This window comes from Lepidothrix coronata, unplaced genomic scaffold (genome assembly GCF_001604755.1).
Source record: "Lepidothrix coronata isolate B3197 unplaced genomic scaffold, Lepidothrix_coronata-1.0 Scaffold262, whole genome shotgun sequence".
Taxonomy (NCBI): Eukaryota; Metazoa; Chordata; class Aves; order Passeriformes; family Pipridae; genus Lepidothrix; species Lepidothrix coronata.
In genome coordinates this window covers 149,498-164,759 of record NW_016690442.1, presented here as the reverse complement: position 1 = coordinate 164,759, position 15,262 = coordinate 149,498, and the positions used below count along the sequence as shown (strand labels likewise).

Below are 15,262 nucleotides of genomic sequence, written 5' to 3'. Positions count from 1 at the left end.
GTGGAAGCACACCATAAAGCGTGCTGCTGCATCATAGGTGCAGCCAACTTATTACACTAGTAAAACTCCTGCTAGTTAAACAAACAAAACAACTGCTTATGGAAAATGTGCTTAACAGTGAGATCACTGTAAACAGCCTTTATTGCAGCGCACTTTGAAGTAACAGCCTAGCTGCCCCAGATTTACACATATGCCTTGCTTCAAAATCAAAGTGGCTTAGCAGCTCCACACAGTTTCTAACACAGCACAGAAGTCAAAATCTGTACACAAGCTCTGCCTTCTGCTGCTTTTGGGTAGGAAAGACATTGCTGAGCAAATTCCCCACTGCTTTCCCACAGCAACCTGTCTTTGTAATGTACACTTGAATTAGCTGTTGTATCTTTCTAAAGATAAAGAGAAGAGTCTGGAGAGTAAGGTGCTTCACAGTATTAGAGTTCGTAGTCATCTGGATGGTAGAGCTCGCTCATGAGGCGGTAGATGTAAGAAGGTGCATTACCCCCAATGTTAGAAATGAAGAGAGTAATGAGCTCTGGAGGGACATAGTCAAAAACTGGGCAGTGAACGTTGATCTTTGCCAGGATCTCCCCTGTAAAGTGAATAGCAGCAATATTAGACTTGAAGTACATTTAGCCTTCTGCACATCTTCCTGAGCCCCTAAACAAACTGACTATGCACGTGCCACCCTGAAGTTATTATTTAAAGAAATGCTCACAAGGCCAAAACTAAAAACTGGTGCGGAGCCTGGTGTCTTCATTTCAAAAGTCGTCGTAACATAGAAGTGGGGCTTTTGGAAGAGACTTTGCTATCTGAAAATGGGCTTGGGTGCTGATGCCTTTCTAAAGATGGTGCTTGTGTGGGAAGCTCACTGCAGAGATACTGGGTTTCAAAGGTTAACACAAGTTATAGGAGAGAACGGAAGCTGCCCTCAGTGTTGGCCATCTGCCCTCTCCCACAGGAAACTGCCACCTGCCTGGCATCATTATCACCATCCTGTAATAAAACACTATTTCAGAGCTGAAGCAAAACTGCAAAGACAGCGTTCAAAAGAAATCCTTTTTCTGCACTTTCTGTAACAGAAAGTTACAAAATTAGATGGTTCCCAGCACTTTTCTCTGCTAAGGACAATAGGAAAGGATTTTCTGTCCTGGGTTATAAGACAGTCTTACACTTAATTTTTATGTGAGTTATTAAAAAAAAAATTAAAAACTATAGCCTGAAGCAGCTTGACCAGACATATGAAGAAGAACCAGTACCTTCTGTGAATGGCAGCACTTCCTGTGGTGACACAAACTTGTGGAATGAGTCTTCTTCATTAGGGAACTAAAGAAGGAGTACAGGAAGGTCAGGAAAAAAACAACCTACTTGATTATCCTAGTGAAAACAGGTCCTGGCACTGGAGAGAACTACTGGGAGAGGAAGATGACTTGCCAGGTGATATTACATCTGTTTACAGTAATTACATAGTGTCTATGTCTAGAACCTCTCTAATGTCTAAAGTGAAAGGTTTTTCCTCAGAGCTTTTAGAGCCTTCTGCAAAGCCTACGGAACTGGAACAGTGACTTCCTCAGTCTGCAACTTCATCTGACAATACTGAAAAAGTACTGAGTGTAAGAAACAGTTTTGAGCATCTCATTCTACCTCCTCTGCCTTTCAACACTAATAGTATAAACTGAAATCTGTTGTGGTTGAGGAAAAATAAGTACGGTGATGTCAGTCTCTAGTAGGCAGTGCTCTACATCCTTATACCCAATGCTCTGCTTTGCACATGGGGCAGAAGAGGGAGCTTCAAGGAGATCCTGAGGTGTGCCAGATTTGTCTGAAGGAACAGTGCCAGATGGGGGAGATGGCTCATTTATCAACCTTGGCAGATAGTGCTCTCCAACCTAAGCTCCCACAAGTAAAAGCCCCTGCAGGTACGGTCCTGAAGGGCTGCTGTACTTACCTGTGGTGAAAGCTTGAACATGGGAGCACACACGATGAGCGGAGTGGAGTGGTGTTTAGCTGCCAGTGCCAGAGTGTGAGTCCCACTCACAGCTATCAGGGCACCATTGGCCAGGATTGTCTTTGTACCAATGATGACCTTAAAAGGGCAAATCAGCATTAGAAGATAGCATGTTCCACAGCAAACTGGGGAAGGAACACTTCCTGGCTCGGACCCTGACAGATGAGCTGGAGGAGGAGCGTGTCAGAACAGCCAGCCAGCCAAAGGCTGAAGTTATAGGGCAGCTGGATGCCTGATCTGTTTCATCTGGCACTGGCTCTGCACTGAGATGTTCCTCTCTAACAAGAACATGACTCCAGCATGGTGAAGCCAGCACAGAGAACTTCAGAGGACAAATGTATGTTCTACTGCAGGGAACACCAAGCCAAAACTGGGCTGTGGTCCCTGTTGTTCTACAAGCCTACAAAGTAAACTTTGTACAAGTAATTTGACTGCTTGCAGTAAAATGGGAATAATGTAAAGCAGCTTAAAATATATAGAAATGAATTAATGTGGCTAGATTTTAATGTTACAGGTACTTTTTTTTTCTTTTTTTTTACTTTGGGGTGCCACATCTTCATCTCTATAGAAGTACAGAACAGGTGTGCTCGAAAAGACACACCCTTCACCAGGGTGATTCCCTTCACCAGCCATCTTGTGTTCCAGGCAAGGGGGGTTTCTTCCCTTTGGAAATGCTGCTTTTTGTTCCATCTTCTTTAAAAACTGAGGTTAATCCTTTGAGGTTCTCTTGTAACTGTTCTGCCTGTAAGCCACTAAACCAAAAAAACCTATCACCATGCATTCCGTCATCATACTGACTTAGGGTTCCAGACAATCTCCACCCCAGCTGTAAACAGGGACTATTACAATTTTGAGTCTTCAGAAATATATCCATCATTGCTGAGACCTGCATTTAGGAGGCATAAGCACTCAACCTGCCATTAATCTCTCCTCTAATGAAGCCCTCCTTACCTTGTTGACTCGAGACATGACAGCAAAAATAGCTGCATCACTCATGACAGTAGTTTCAATATTCTCTTTAGATAGTCGGACAGCCATTTCATGACCCTAAAAAGAGGGAGAATCCAATTGGTCCCCTGGGACATAGCTCCTGCAGTTCAGTTGTTGAGATAGCAGCACTCAATTCTCGTCTGAATTGCAAAAATACCAAGCAATGGAACACAAATACAGCCCTCTGACTGTAGGATGCTGGGGTAGGATAACAAGCCGTCTCCAGCCTCTCAACTGCAAAGGAAGTTCCATAATGTTCAACTTGCCTCTAGGGACAAGCTTTTAGTAAGAATGCGCAGGACAAGATGGTGCCTGGAGAAGACAGCCAGCCCAGGCCTTACCTGGCAGAATGGCGCACACTCCGCCACGATGACCTGGAACTTCCGCTTGCGGGCAGCTTCCTTCAGGAAGGCCTCAACAGTGCGCGAGTAGCCGATGGTCATGATCACCTCATTGGAGTGGATGTGCTCCAGCGCCTGCATCGCAATGTTATCAGTGGTGCCCTCTGCGACAAAAGGAAGACGTAGGTGGAAAAGCAACACTTGTGCTGCTAGGACTGTCCTCCAACAAGATAATTTTTCACTAGAACCATGTTATGAGCACTAATAGAGCAGGAGCAGCTTTTCTTCCCATTCTTTTTGCCAGGGGAGAGGGACCAAGAAGCCGGCCTTTGAATGCCCCATGCGTCCTAGCTATGCATAGAAATAGCTCTATTGAAAATTCTGTCATGAGGGGAGTGGATTGTGTCAGCACTACTCTAGATAACCACCATGCACATAGCCCTTCAACAGTTTTGCAGTTCAATAGCAAGGCAACCTGGGCCTCAGAAGGCGAGTCAGGTCCCTGATCTGTCACAAGTATCACAGATAAAGAAAAATGTATCACGGTGCTTTGTGACAAGGGTCAGGTTGTATGTGCAAAGGGATTAAGTCCAACCTTGGCATATTTTTTAGACTCTTCTTCAGAGGACTCAAGACTTCCCAGAGGACCAAGAGCACAGGCCAACACTCCCCATGCTGTTCCCTCCACAATGTTCCACCCATCTCCCTGTAAAGCAGAGGACTTAGTTTAAGTCCTGGTAGCAGCAGGGCTTCAGTCCCTTAGTTCCTTCAGATTAAGCCTCCCATATCCTTGCTGTTTTCTTTCCACCTAGAGAAGGGGGAAGCATCAGTCCCATCCCATAAGAAGCTCCTCTCAGGAGCAGTTCAGACCCAGTCGTACCTAGCTCTATCAGCATCTCATTAATAGCTTCAATAACGTTAGCTCTGAGGGAGGGATAAGGGGTTCTGAAATCCTCGCTCAGTCCTCCAGAAGTCAGGAGTTTGTGCAGGGATTCTTGCTGATCACTTTCCTCGCTGCGCCCATGAAGCCTGTGGAGAGAAGCAGCTCTTCAGCCTCAGGAAAGAGCGCAGGGCCACAGCCAGGCTGAGCAATGTCCCCACAGCACAGCACACTTGGATGTGAGGAGACAGGAAGGAAAGCCACACAGAGGAGGCACACCACACCAATAAGCTTCCCTAGCTGTCTAGGCAGAGAGACACTCAAATCTCTGCCAGAAGTGCTGCCTTAATTCATGTGCAAACACTGCTGTCCACAGATGAGAAGCAGGCTCGAGGCTACTGCTCCAGCAGGATGGACCCTCCTGGGAACAGAAGGAGAGAACAGCCCAAGGTCAGGGCACAGACTGTTCTCATGCACCCACAACACATACACCAAGTGGTTTCTATAGAGGAAATGTCATCAGCCACACTGGAAACAACAGGCTTGCCTTTGATGTTAAACTTGCTAAATCCTTCTCTAAGAAAGAGGGGAGAAAGGAGTGATGGAAACTAACGTGGTTTCACAGAAGCAAATGAACATGTTGCATGGGAGGACTGTTCTAGGCTTCTAGAGAGATACCGGCAGCAAGAGGGAAACTTCACCTGCCATACTCCTCACGAATGACCTTCAATACTCGTCGCACCATGTTGCCCACAGTTGTCTCTGACGGCTGAGCTGCCGTCATCCTCTGGCCCTCTGTCCGGATCAGATCCATGAGCTCCCCTGGAAGAGAGGAGGGCATTGGTTAACGCTGCCCAGAGCAAACCCACGTGAGCATCAAACCAGCGCACCCCCTCAACATCCCAGGGCCAGTGGCTGCTCTGGCACGGGCACCTCAGCACCGAGAACAGCAAGGAGCCCCTCACAAAGCTGTTCGTCCCACGGCAGGTTCTGCAGTGGGAATCGCTTGGACACAATGCGGACTTAGGGAAGACCATAAGCGGTGCGTTTAGTGAAAGAGGAAACCACGTGCTGCTGGAAAGGTCCGTGCTCGGACTGACGCCGCTGGAAAAGCCAGGCTGGAGCGAGGAAGCTCCTCAGGCAATGCTGCTCGGGAGCACAGCGGGCTGCGAAAGGCCGCGCGGCGGCAGGACAAGCACTGGGAACCCACTGGCCGCTGTCAGCGAGGCTCCAGTTCCCGGGGGCTCCCTCACTGGCCCTGCCCCGGCCTCGCTGCTCCCTCCGCACCGACAGCGCGACCGGGGCGCCGGGCCTCGCAGAAGCTCCCCCGCCACTGCCCTCCCGCCGCCGGGCCCTGCCACCACCCGGCTCTCACCGGCCCGGCTCCATCGCCCGTGCCCGACGATCTTCCGCAGCAGCGACAGCGTCTGCCGCGCCGTGTCCTCGGAGCGCGGCCGTTCCCCACCGCGCCGCAGCCGCGCCGCGAAGGCCTCGATCTGCTCCGAGAGCTCCGAGCCCCGCTCGGCGGCGCCCGGCATGGCGGCGACCCTTCCGCTTCCGCCACGCCGCCGCTCCATTGGCAGGGCTGCCGAGGTACGCCCGCCCCCCGGCGGCGGCCAGCCAATGAGCGGCGGCGCTGCCGTTTCCCGGAAGACGGGCGGGGCCCGGGGCCGCGGGCAGGCCCGCCCGGAGGGGTTTACTTTGGACCAGGCGGCGGGCTGGGGGTGAAAAGCCAAAGCAAATGGGCTGGGAAAGGCGCAGTTCCTGGCAGTCCAATTGTTCTTGCTGGCAGAGACAGAACCGGCCCTGGATAAGGCAGGAATGTAGCTCCTTTGTGTCTGGTTCCTGGAGCAATGTGTTCAAGGAACAGGCAGGAGCCACGGAATGATTCTCATTGCCGTGCTGCTTTACTCTGTGGCTCTGATCTGTGTCCTGTTGTTTTAGATTAGGAAATCAAAGCAAACTGGTTTATGCTGGAAGTTTTCAGCAGTTGCTTCATGCAGAGGCCTGTGGGGCCTTGGATGTTCCTCACATCTTTTTTGTGCTTGTCTGGTTCCTTTAGGACTCACCCTACAGCCAGCTGCCATCCAGCGACTGTTGGGTCTCCGGCAAGATACCAACAGCTGGTGTGCTGGTTCTTCACGACTTAATGCAGGTGATTTGTCGTCCAAAACCTGAGGTGGACTGAGAGTCTTTCCAGACCTCTCTCCTCCTCCTTCCTCAAGTGCCCCTGTATGCCTGGAAGCCAGAGCACCCGGCAGCCTGGAAAAGGAAGCTTGCCACATCCCTTCAACACCTGGCAAAAGGCTATGCTTCTGGGTTTGGCTGGATGTGCTTGCGGGGGACTATGGCCCTGACTGGAATTCAGAGTTTCCCTCCATGAAGAGCTTGTCTTGTCCTTTGCCCCTGGAGAGAGTCAGTGGAGGGTGACGGGATTTGCCCAGCTATTGGCTCTGCTGTGCTGACTGGCCACGTCCTGCTTCCCTGATGCCCTCTCTCCTCCTTCTCTTCCTGTGAGTGTCTGTTTTCTTCCATCACATGTAAATCAGAGGCTCCCTGGAGCAAGGCCTGCCCAGCTCTGCATCTGTGTGGGGAAACCCCATCTCCCTTTGCCCTTCTGCACAGCCATGTTGCAGGTAGGGCAGGGCAGGGCTGCCCGTGCCCATCAGCTGCCTGCTGCTGCCCCTGGCTGTGCCCATGCAGTGCTGTGTGCCAGCTGCCTTGGTGAGCAGAAACAGCTCCCACACATGCACCCGGGGACTGGGACATGCAGTGAATTAGCCAAAAAAAAAAAAAAATCATTGCTTTGGAGCTTTCCTTTGTTTACTTATCTTGCTAGTAAACAGAGCAGCTCTTGGAGATTAGGCAGGACAGAGAAGAGGAAGGGAAACTGGGCCCTGAGGTTATGACCTCCTTGTGGGTGCTGGGCTGTTTACATTCCCTGCTCCAGTCTCAGTAACTATTATGGGACAGTTTCTTCCCAGTGCCTTGCCAGGCTACAGAGCTTTTCCCCTTTTTGTGCTGTTCTTGCCCTGTTCCCTACAGCACTTTCTGCCGGGCACTGCTGCAACAGCTGGCATAAGAGAGCTGGCAGTCTGGTGTCCCCTGAGGGGCAGAGTCCTGCACTTGGTCTGTTGCCTTGTGTTTCATGAATGAAAGCCTCCGAATGGGGATTTCAGGAGCTGTTAGCCTTGCATAGCTGAGCTGAGCCAGAAACTGTGGCTCTCTGGAGAGCTGAAAGGCAAAATCCAGGCTGCTCAGGAGGCCCATGGCTACAAGACATCTGGTTGTCATTAGCCAGCAGCTACTGTCAGGACCCAGTGAGTTAGACAAGGAGTGCCCAGGAGGACTGAAAATGGGAGTGAGGAGGAGGAGTGGCAGCAAAGGCAGTGCAGGGACTCCGGGGCAAATGGAGAAGGCAGCTGGAAAGATGCATGTTGGTGTCCTGATGTACTCTGCTAAAATCTTGCTGCCTTGTAGGCTGTTCTGGCCACTGTGGCAGAAGCAATAAGATGGGGGGTGTATGTGTGCATCCGTAGGCAGCTGGAAGGAGTCTCACCTGGTGGTCCACAGCTGCTGAGTGTTTCAGAGCAGGACGCCCCCTCTGCTGCTACAGACACAGCCTCCTCCACAGCACACCCTCCTTCCCTTCCTGGGCGTACCCAGGACTCTGGGGCAGAGTCGATGGCTTCAGCTTCCCAGCTGGTGCATGAGCAAGCAATGAAGCTGACACAACTGCAGATGGTGGTGGTGCTGGAGACAAAAGAGCTGAGTAGGGGATGAGCTGGCTGGATAAGCATGGCAGCACATTTTATGGGCCTGCAGTGGGGCTGAAAACTGTCTCACCTCCTTGGAGAGCTGACAGCCTACCCAGGACAGCATCCTGCTCTGTACCATCAGGGATGGCTGCTGGAGACACTGCTTTCCTCCTCCCAGTGAATTCTGCATCCCTGGAGGCTGAATGTCATCCCCCAAGTGCTCATGTGAGGGAGGACAAGGCAGGATAGAGGCTGGGTAGAGCCTGGGAGCACTGGAACATCTTGTACTGGGAGGCTGTTTGGATTAGAAACTCTCAGCGGGTAAGTGGGCTGGACGAAATGCCAGGGAGGGGAATCAGTTTCCTGAACTCTAGTAATTGGACTCGTCTGCAACACCAGGGTAAGCAAAGTGAGCTGCTCACGCTCAGCACAGGCGAAAGGAAGGAGCCAGAAGAAGAGAGCCAGCCGAGCCACGGCCCAGCAGGAGCAACAGTGCAGGCTGTCAGCACAGCATGGACTGTGAAGACTGGATGGGCAACATGGGAAGAAGCAGCGTTACTGCTAGGTGCCTAAGCCACTTGCTGAGCACAAGTGACTGAGTTAAGAATGTCACAGTGCATGGGAGTGGGGGGAACATGAAGCACAGTCTAAGAGGAAGGATGCACCAAAGGTATCTTTGGTGTGACATGATTGCTCTTTGGAAAGTCGACGCTCAAATGCCTGAGACAAAAACAAGTCAATCCCAAAGCTCTTGCAGCCACCGATGTAGAGGCAGGAGTGAATGTGCTGAAGGGCTGAGGGAGCTCAAACCAGTGTTTTCGGCATGCTACAGGGGAGAAAGTAGATCACTTAGTAAGTCAAGGGGATGAAAATAATGAGCTGAACTGAGTGTGGAATGCATGTTTAAAACTCAAGCTTCTAGGAAAAGAAGACAAACCCCCCAAACAAACAGCTGGTGATCAAATGCAGGTACGTGAATAGCTGGAAAGCTGACCTCTGCAGCTCTGCAGGCGCACGCACACATTGTCTGAGTCATCAACAGTTTTGGCATGCTTGAAATTCGCATCTGACGCTGCAGGTACCAGGGCACGTGTTCTGCTGGTCTTCGCTGATGACCCTGGTAACAACTGTCTCCTAAACTGGTCATCCTCTGGAAAGCCTGGCTGCCATAACTGCCTGGGTGGCCAAAGAGAAACAGGCAGGGCTTGCTTTGGGGAATAGCAGGATGGATTTAGTGCCTCAGGTTAGTGAAGGATTTGATGCAGCTTCTTGCTCGGCCGCCTGTGTGTACATGCGCTTGTCTCTGCCTGGAAAATGGCTGCTGTCTCATCCTCACGTCAGCACAGCACCCACAGGCAGGCTGATCCCATAGCCAGACCCTTGCAATACCGATGGAGTCCACAATCCCCATGGAAAATGAGTAGGCGGTTCTGAATTTGGCTCAGGAACCATCTCTCCTGCCAGCAAGTTTGAATTTGCACCCCACTCCTTTTAGGAGCCTTAAAAATAGAGACCAAGGCTGGGAAGCAGGAAGGTTTTTCTAGGGCTTGTTGTGGAAGCAGCCCAGGGTGGGCTGCGTCTCGCCCTTCCCGGCCCCTGGGAGAGGCATGGGAAGCTGGCGTCCGAATGCCTGCCCTGGATGTGGATCCTCACTTGTCGGCTCATTCATCTATGGCAGTTGCCCAGGTCTCCTCTTGGGATGCAGGCAGCTGGAGGCAGCCAGTTCAAAGGCCAGGCTGGTCAGGAAGAGATGAGGGAAGTGTGGGAAGTCACTGCATGTCATGTAGGAAAATAAACTGCAACAAGGGATGACGGAGCAATGTACAGAGCTGGGCAGGAGGTGCTGTCCTCAGCATCACTAGCAGTGTGCTGGGCCTTCATACCCTGAAAAGGCGTTGGCTTTGCCTAGTGCCACCAAAGGCACAAGGACTCAGAAAGCTCAGTGGCATTGTGCAGGTGTTGGCTATGGCTCTGTCACTGCTCAGAGGATACATGGCAGGCTGGCTGAGCCACAGAGGAGGTGATGCTGGAGGCCCATCCCTCCAGGCTGGCTTCAGAGAAGCTCTGGAGCAAACCTGGCGCAGCTGCAGGAAGCCAAGCCCTTGGGGTGAGACAAAGTGTGGCCTGGATGCTTTGTGGTCACCAAGGGGGTCCGTGACACCAGCAGTCTGGGCTGCTTCCTGGTCACCAGCCAGCTCCCCACAGTTCCTCTGCTCATGCACTCCCGGCAGTGCAGCTGGCCCTGGGATTGCTTTGCTCATTGTCTGCTGCGGGTGATGGCAGCTATTCAGCGGCTGCCAGGTTTCAGGGAAAGGGAGAGATGAGCCACTCCTCCACCCACGTTCTGGGAAAGCCTCTGGGATGAAGCCCTGCCGATGCACACGTTCGTTCCTCAGCAAGGAGAGCGTGCTGTGGAGCCTGCATCCCCCTCTGTCCACATCCCACAGCCCCCTTATCAGCAGGCATGATGCAGGGGAGCAGAGCTTGGAAGCAGCCCTGGCTGCTGCCCCATCGCACATAATAGTGGCGTCTGCTGCTCCCGTCTCCTTGCCTGTTTGCCTTCCAGAGCCAGGCAGAGTCTTGCCATCACTATTATTTTGCTTTGTGTCAATATTATGACAGCTAAAAGCAGGAGAACTGCATCCACATGATAAGCAGCCAGAAGCTCTGGGCTGGGTGTGGATCGGGTTCCAGTTTGGCAGGGGAGAAAAGTGCCTGGCAGCCCCTGCCCACTGGCTGACTGGGCCTGGAAAGCTGGGAGGTGAGGGCCAGCAGCAGAGCAGCAGGCAGTTCATGCCTGGGTGCCTCTCCTCTCCATTCAGTGCTCACTGCCCTTTCCCCAGGGTAGATGAAACGTGATAAATGTGCAGAATATGCTTGCTTCTCTGGTGGAAAAGTAACCTCTATCTGTTTCCTGGGGAGAGGGCTGCTCTGCTCCCACTGGGAGTGTCTCACCCCTCCCGCGGTTACCATACCCTGTGCCTCCCGCCCCGTGCAGGCCCAGGGTGTTCCATCTCTGCTGGTGGCAGAAGGTCACACACACTGCTACACCAGTCTGTCCTGGCCACAGTCCTTGTTTTTCCCAAACAGCATTCTGCAGCTGCTGGAGAGAAATTTGTGCAGGCTTTCTGGGGTTTGGAGGCTCAGGTCCCACCCGGGGCTTCAGGAGAGGAGCTTGGACAGAAGAGGGTGAGGTGTGCTGTGAGTGCTGTGTCACTGTGGACTCTCAGCAGCTCATGTGCAAGGGGCTGTTGTTTTTGCATAGTGACTGCACTTGCTGTTGGGGCTGCTGACAGAACACTTACCTGTAGGCACCCAGCTATGCTCAGGGCTGCAATTTGGCTCCTCACCCTGCTCCTGGGTTGTGCATTCCTGCAAACACCCATGGTCTGGCCAGTCCCTGCCGCATGTGGTTGCTCATCCCCTGGACACTGAGCATGGGTGCCCAGCAGGGTGTGCTCCCTAGTCCCCTCCCCACCAGGCACAGCTGACTGATGGCTGGGCTGGGAGATGGCTTGTGGTCATTAACCCTCCCATCCACTGCTGGCATTGCTTTGCCATCTGCCCACAGCTTTGCCCTGGTGGGAAGGCAACTCTGTCCCCTGCCCCAGGCTCAGTCTCAGCCCTGAACTAAGCCTGTGCTGAAAGTGGAAGTGCTAAGCTGAGCAGTACTGGGTCGACCTGTTCCTGGAGCACTGGCTGGATGAGGGCCACAGCTTCCCAGGGCTTGGATCTGACAATCTCAAGGACCTCCTCCTTAGTGGCATTGTCCATGTCCCCACAGGGGATTTAAGTCATGCCTGGAAGCAGCATCCAGGCTTTCCACAACTTCCCATTGCCCAGGTCCTCTGCCTTGAGTGCTCTCAGATAGCCCTTGTGCCCATCCCATGCCCCTCCTAATCTCTTGTATGACCTAGGCCAGCCCCCAGTGCCTGTGACCCATGGGGACCAGACCCTGCTGTCCCAAGGCATGGGGATGGACTGTCAGGTGCCTGTGGTTTTGGTTGTGGGTCCCCAGGGAGGCTGAACTCCCCTCCCCAGGAACCAAAACAAACACCAGAGTTCCTGCCACGTGCGGCCGGGGCTGACTAAGGCCGGACGCTTCCGTCTGCCACGGGCAGCAGTGACCGGGGCTGTGAGCCACCACCATTGGGGTGCACGGCACAGCCCATTTCCCCCTATTGTCATTCTCTCCCTCAGCAAACACATCCCCCTGTGCACCTGGGCTGGGAGAGGCACTGACGCCACCGTGGCCAGCCGCCAGGGATGAGAGATGTGCTGCCAAGGGCATCTTTCGGAGTCAGATCTGCTGCAGCAGAGCTCTGAGGAGTCCTTAAGGGCCCAGGTGCCCAGGCAGGTTGTTTGCAAGTTGTTTCCTTGAGGAGCAACACTGACCATCCAGGGGTCACTGGTGCAGCCCTGCTTGCCTGCAAGGGCACTGGAGAGCCCCGCATTTCCCAGAAGTCAGCAGCAGTCTTCTGGCAGAGAGGTCTAGGTCCCTGCTGTCCAGAGGCTAGGGCTGGGGAGGCCCCTGCCAGACCATTCCCATCCTCATTCTTACTCTCAAATGCAGGTACAAGCAGGTCCAACAGCCAGTCTCAAGCCCCTCTGTCTTTCACCTTGCATCCCCACTGCAGAGACAAAAGCTGCAGATGATTGATCTGGTTTACCTCAGTATTAGCCATTGGACCAAGCCACTGATAGTAGAGCTTAGGAGAGTCTCTTACGAGAGATCAGGGCCAGGGAAAGCAATCAAATGAAACAGCAAGGGTGAGACATGGGTGCTGTGGGATAAAGGGTAGGTGTGAGGAGCCCAGTGCCTTACATCCTTGTGCTGCTTTGACCTCGGGACTGCATTCACAGTGCAAGACATAGGTAGCTGCTGGAGGGGCTCTTGCCCACTGGGGTCAGCCACGTAGAGGGTGACTGTGCCAGGCGCTGGAGCATAGAAGGTTTGGCACTTCCCTTGGAGGAAGCCTAAAGCTTTGATGAGACTGACTCTGGTGTCCTAAATAGCAGTAGAACAAAAATAATGCCCTGAGGATTTCAGAGGTGTTCTCTGAGGGCTTCAGGGGTGATGCGGAAGATCCTTAAGCCTACAGTCAGCTTAAGAGTGACTCAGGGACAAGTTTTTGTTGGGCTCTTTCTACGTGAGATGCGAAAGGTGGGATTTTGCAGGGGATAAGTTGCCCACAAAGGGATTTTGATGCTGAAATGGGGCTGTTTTCAGAAAAGGTGACTTAGAGGGACCTCACCTGTGATGCACAGGGTGAGGTTTTGCAGGAGAGAGCAGCTGCCTGCTCTGGGCTCCTTCAGTGCTCATGGGCAGCCAAGGGTCTTGCTCTTGCCCCTTACCCAGAAGATGTAGGCAGCACGGAGGTGACGCTGTTCCCTCGCAGAGATGTGCCATGGCATGCTTGCAGCCAGGTGCCAGGGCTGGTCTTCCCCACTGGACAGCCAGGGTTCACTGGCACCTAGGAGCCACAGCAAGCTTTGTGAGCAGGGCAGGGAGGTGGCACAGACAGGCAGCGGCATATTCAAGGCAATGCTCTCATCCAGCAGCCACTGCATGGGGCTCACCGAAGGGGAGGCATCTGCTCTTTAAGGAAACGTCTCTATTTGCCTTATGTCCCTGGCTGTCCCTTGAGCCTCCTCTGTCCCTTGTTCCCAAAGTGCGTAATGCTGCTCCCCAGAGCCGGGTGGGAGGCGGTACGAGGGACATGCCGGTACATTTATAGAATCGACCTCCAGCCCTATCCTGCAGCTGGGGAGGGGCAGGTTTGGCCCCAGGGACAGAGCATGGCGGAAGGGAAACCAAGCAATTGTGGCCCTAGCCAGCTGGATGTTTCTCCCATAGGCAGGAGGATGTTGCTGGTCACAGGTTACCAGTGTCCAAATATTATTTCTCTTCTCCTGTCTCTGTTCCATGCTGCCTAGAAAGTGGATGCTCATCCCAGGAATGTAAACTCTGCCCAAGGCCTCTGAGGAAACAGCTTCAGACCAGGAACAGGATTGCACTCGGCAATTAAGGGCTGGTCTCCCAGCCACAGGGCTCCTGGGGGAGAGCCCTTTGCTCCAGCGCCAGAGGCTGGCCTTGTGTCTGAGAGGTGGCCCCAAGGGACCTTCCTGCAAGGACAGGCGTGAGGCCCCGTGTGGTCACGGTCTTTACAATAACAGGATTCTCTCTGTCCAACGAGTTGGGAGCAGCTGCTGCTCAGGGCGGCCTCTGCTCTTAGGTGGGAGGAAATGCTCCCTTCACCCCCATCTCACAACTATCCCTGTGGAAGGTGTGTGGGGGGGTCCCCTTGGCCCAGGAGAGTCCATAGGGTGATAGAGGGAGAGCATGGGCATGCTCCAGTCACGACGTTAAGGATGTTACCTGCTCCTTGCTGCCGAGCCAGTGGTGAGAGTATGAACAGGCACCAAAGCCCCCAGCAGCTGCTGAGCTGGTGCTGTGCCGCTGAGTGATGAACTGCAGCGCACCCGGACCTGCAGTGGGGCTGGGATTTCTGTGTGCTTATCTCTCCATCATCTCCATGCTAATTTGCCAGGCTTTGCTCCAGCAGCTTTCTCACACACTCAGTAGTACCAATGCCTAGAAGCTCTGGACAGAGCTCAGCTCCCGCTGATGCCTGAGCCGCTGCCACCTGCATGGCCCAACAGGGCTGAGGACAGGCAGCTGGCTTGTCCTGCATACCCACAGGTATGCTGTGGGACAGGCCACTGATGTCCTCATGCTGCAGGGACAGACCTCACACAGTGGTGGGTAGGGAAGCCCTGGAGCAGCCTCCCCACTCTCCCAGGAGGACAGAAACATGAATCCTGGCATGGATACAGAGCCCATTATTTCCCTGGGACCTGCAGCCCACAAGGGATCGTGTTGCGTGCTGGCATCTCTTCACACTTCCCTTAGTTCCAGAGTCCCTGGCCGCTGGGGCTTAAAAATAGAACAGAAAAGGCCACAGAGCTCCTCTGGGCTGGCAGCAGGATTAGGGCCCAGACCCACTGTGCACCCTTCCCTTCCAAGCTTGAGGGACCCGCCATGGTGGACAGAACCAGGATGCTGTACTTGGGGCTAGTGGTGGCTGGAAATCCTCTGAAAGGGCTCCGGTGGGGCAGGCACGGGGCAGTTTGCCCCACGGAATGGGGTGGGTGGATGGTCACGGGATGTCTGAGTGGGGGGACAGAACAACAGCAAGGGAATGGGAAGGATGGGTGGGGAAGGGGCTGTCGTGTGGGTACAGGGCAGCCAGGTAGGCGCAGGGTGCGTGACGAGCATGGGGCAGTGAAT

The 15,262-nt window shown here is 53.5% G+C and overlaps 1 protein-coding gene across 1 annotated transcript; it reads right to left on the bottom strand.

Annotated features, from left to right (window-relative positions):
• Nucleotides 1-106: 106 nt before the first annotated feature.
• Nucleotides 107-5,766, bottom strand: EIF2B2 (eukaryotic translation initiation factor 2B subunit beta). Its single transcript, XM_017835670.1, has 8 exons — nt 5,589-5,766; nt 4,915-5,035; nt 4,214-4,362; nt 3,334-3,497; nt 2,954-3,049; nt 1,943-2,080; nt 1,254-1,320; nt 107-586 (listed from the first exon to the last, which is right to left on the bottom strand). Exons 1-8 carry the CDS (start codon nt 5,749-5,751, stop codon nt 429-431), a joined length of 1,056 nt encoding a protein of 351 aa, XP_017691159.1. The 5' UTR covers nt 5,752-5,766; the 3' UTR covers nt 107-428.
• Nucleotides 5,767-15,262: the final 9,496 nt, after the last annotated feature.

Excerpts from the sequence above, each read along its gene's own strand:
- EIF2B2 (XM_017835670.1), bottom strand. The coding sequence starts at position 5,751 with ATGCCGGGCGCCGCCGAGCGGGGCTCGGAGCTCTCGGAGCAGATCGAG. Across the intron at positions 3,498-4,213 it reads TGAGATGCTGATAGAGCTAG|AGGGCACCACTGATAACATT; the intron begins GTACGACTGGGT and ends CTTTTGTCGCAG. Across the intron at positions 3,050-3,333 it reads AGTGTGCGCCATTCTGCCAG|GGTCATGAAATGGCTGTCCG; the intron begins GTAAGGCCTGGG and ends CCCTCTTTTTAG.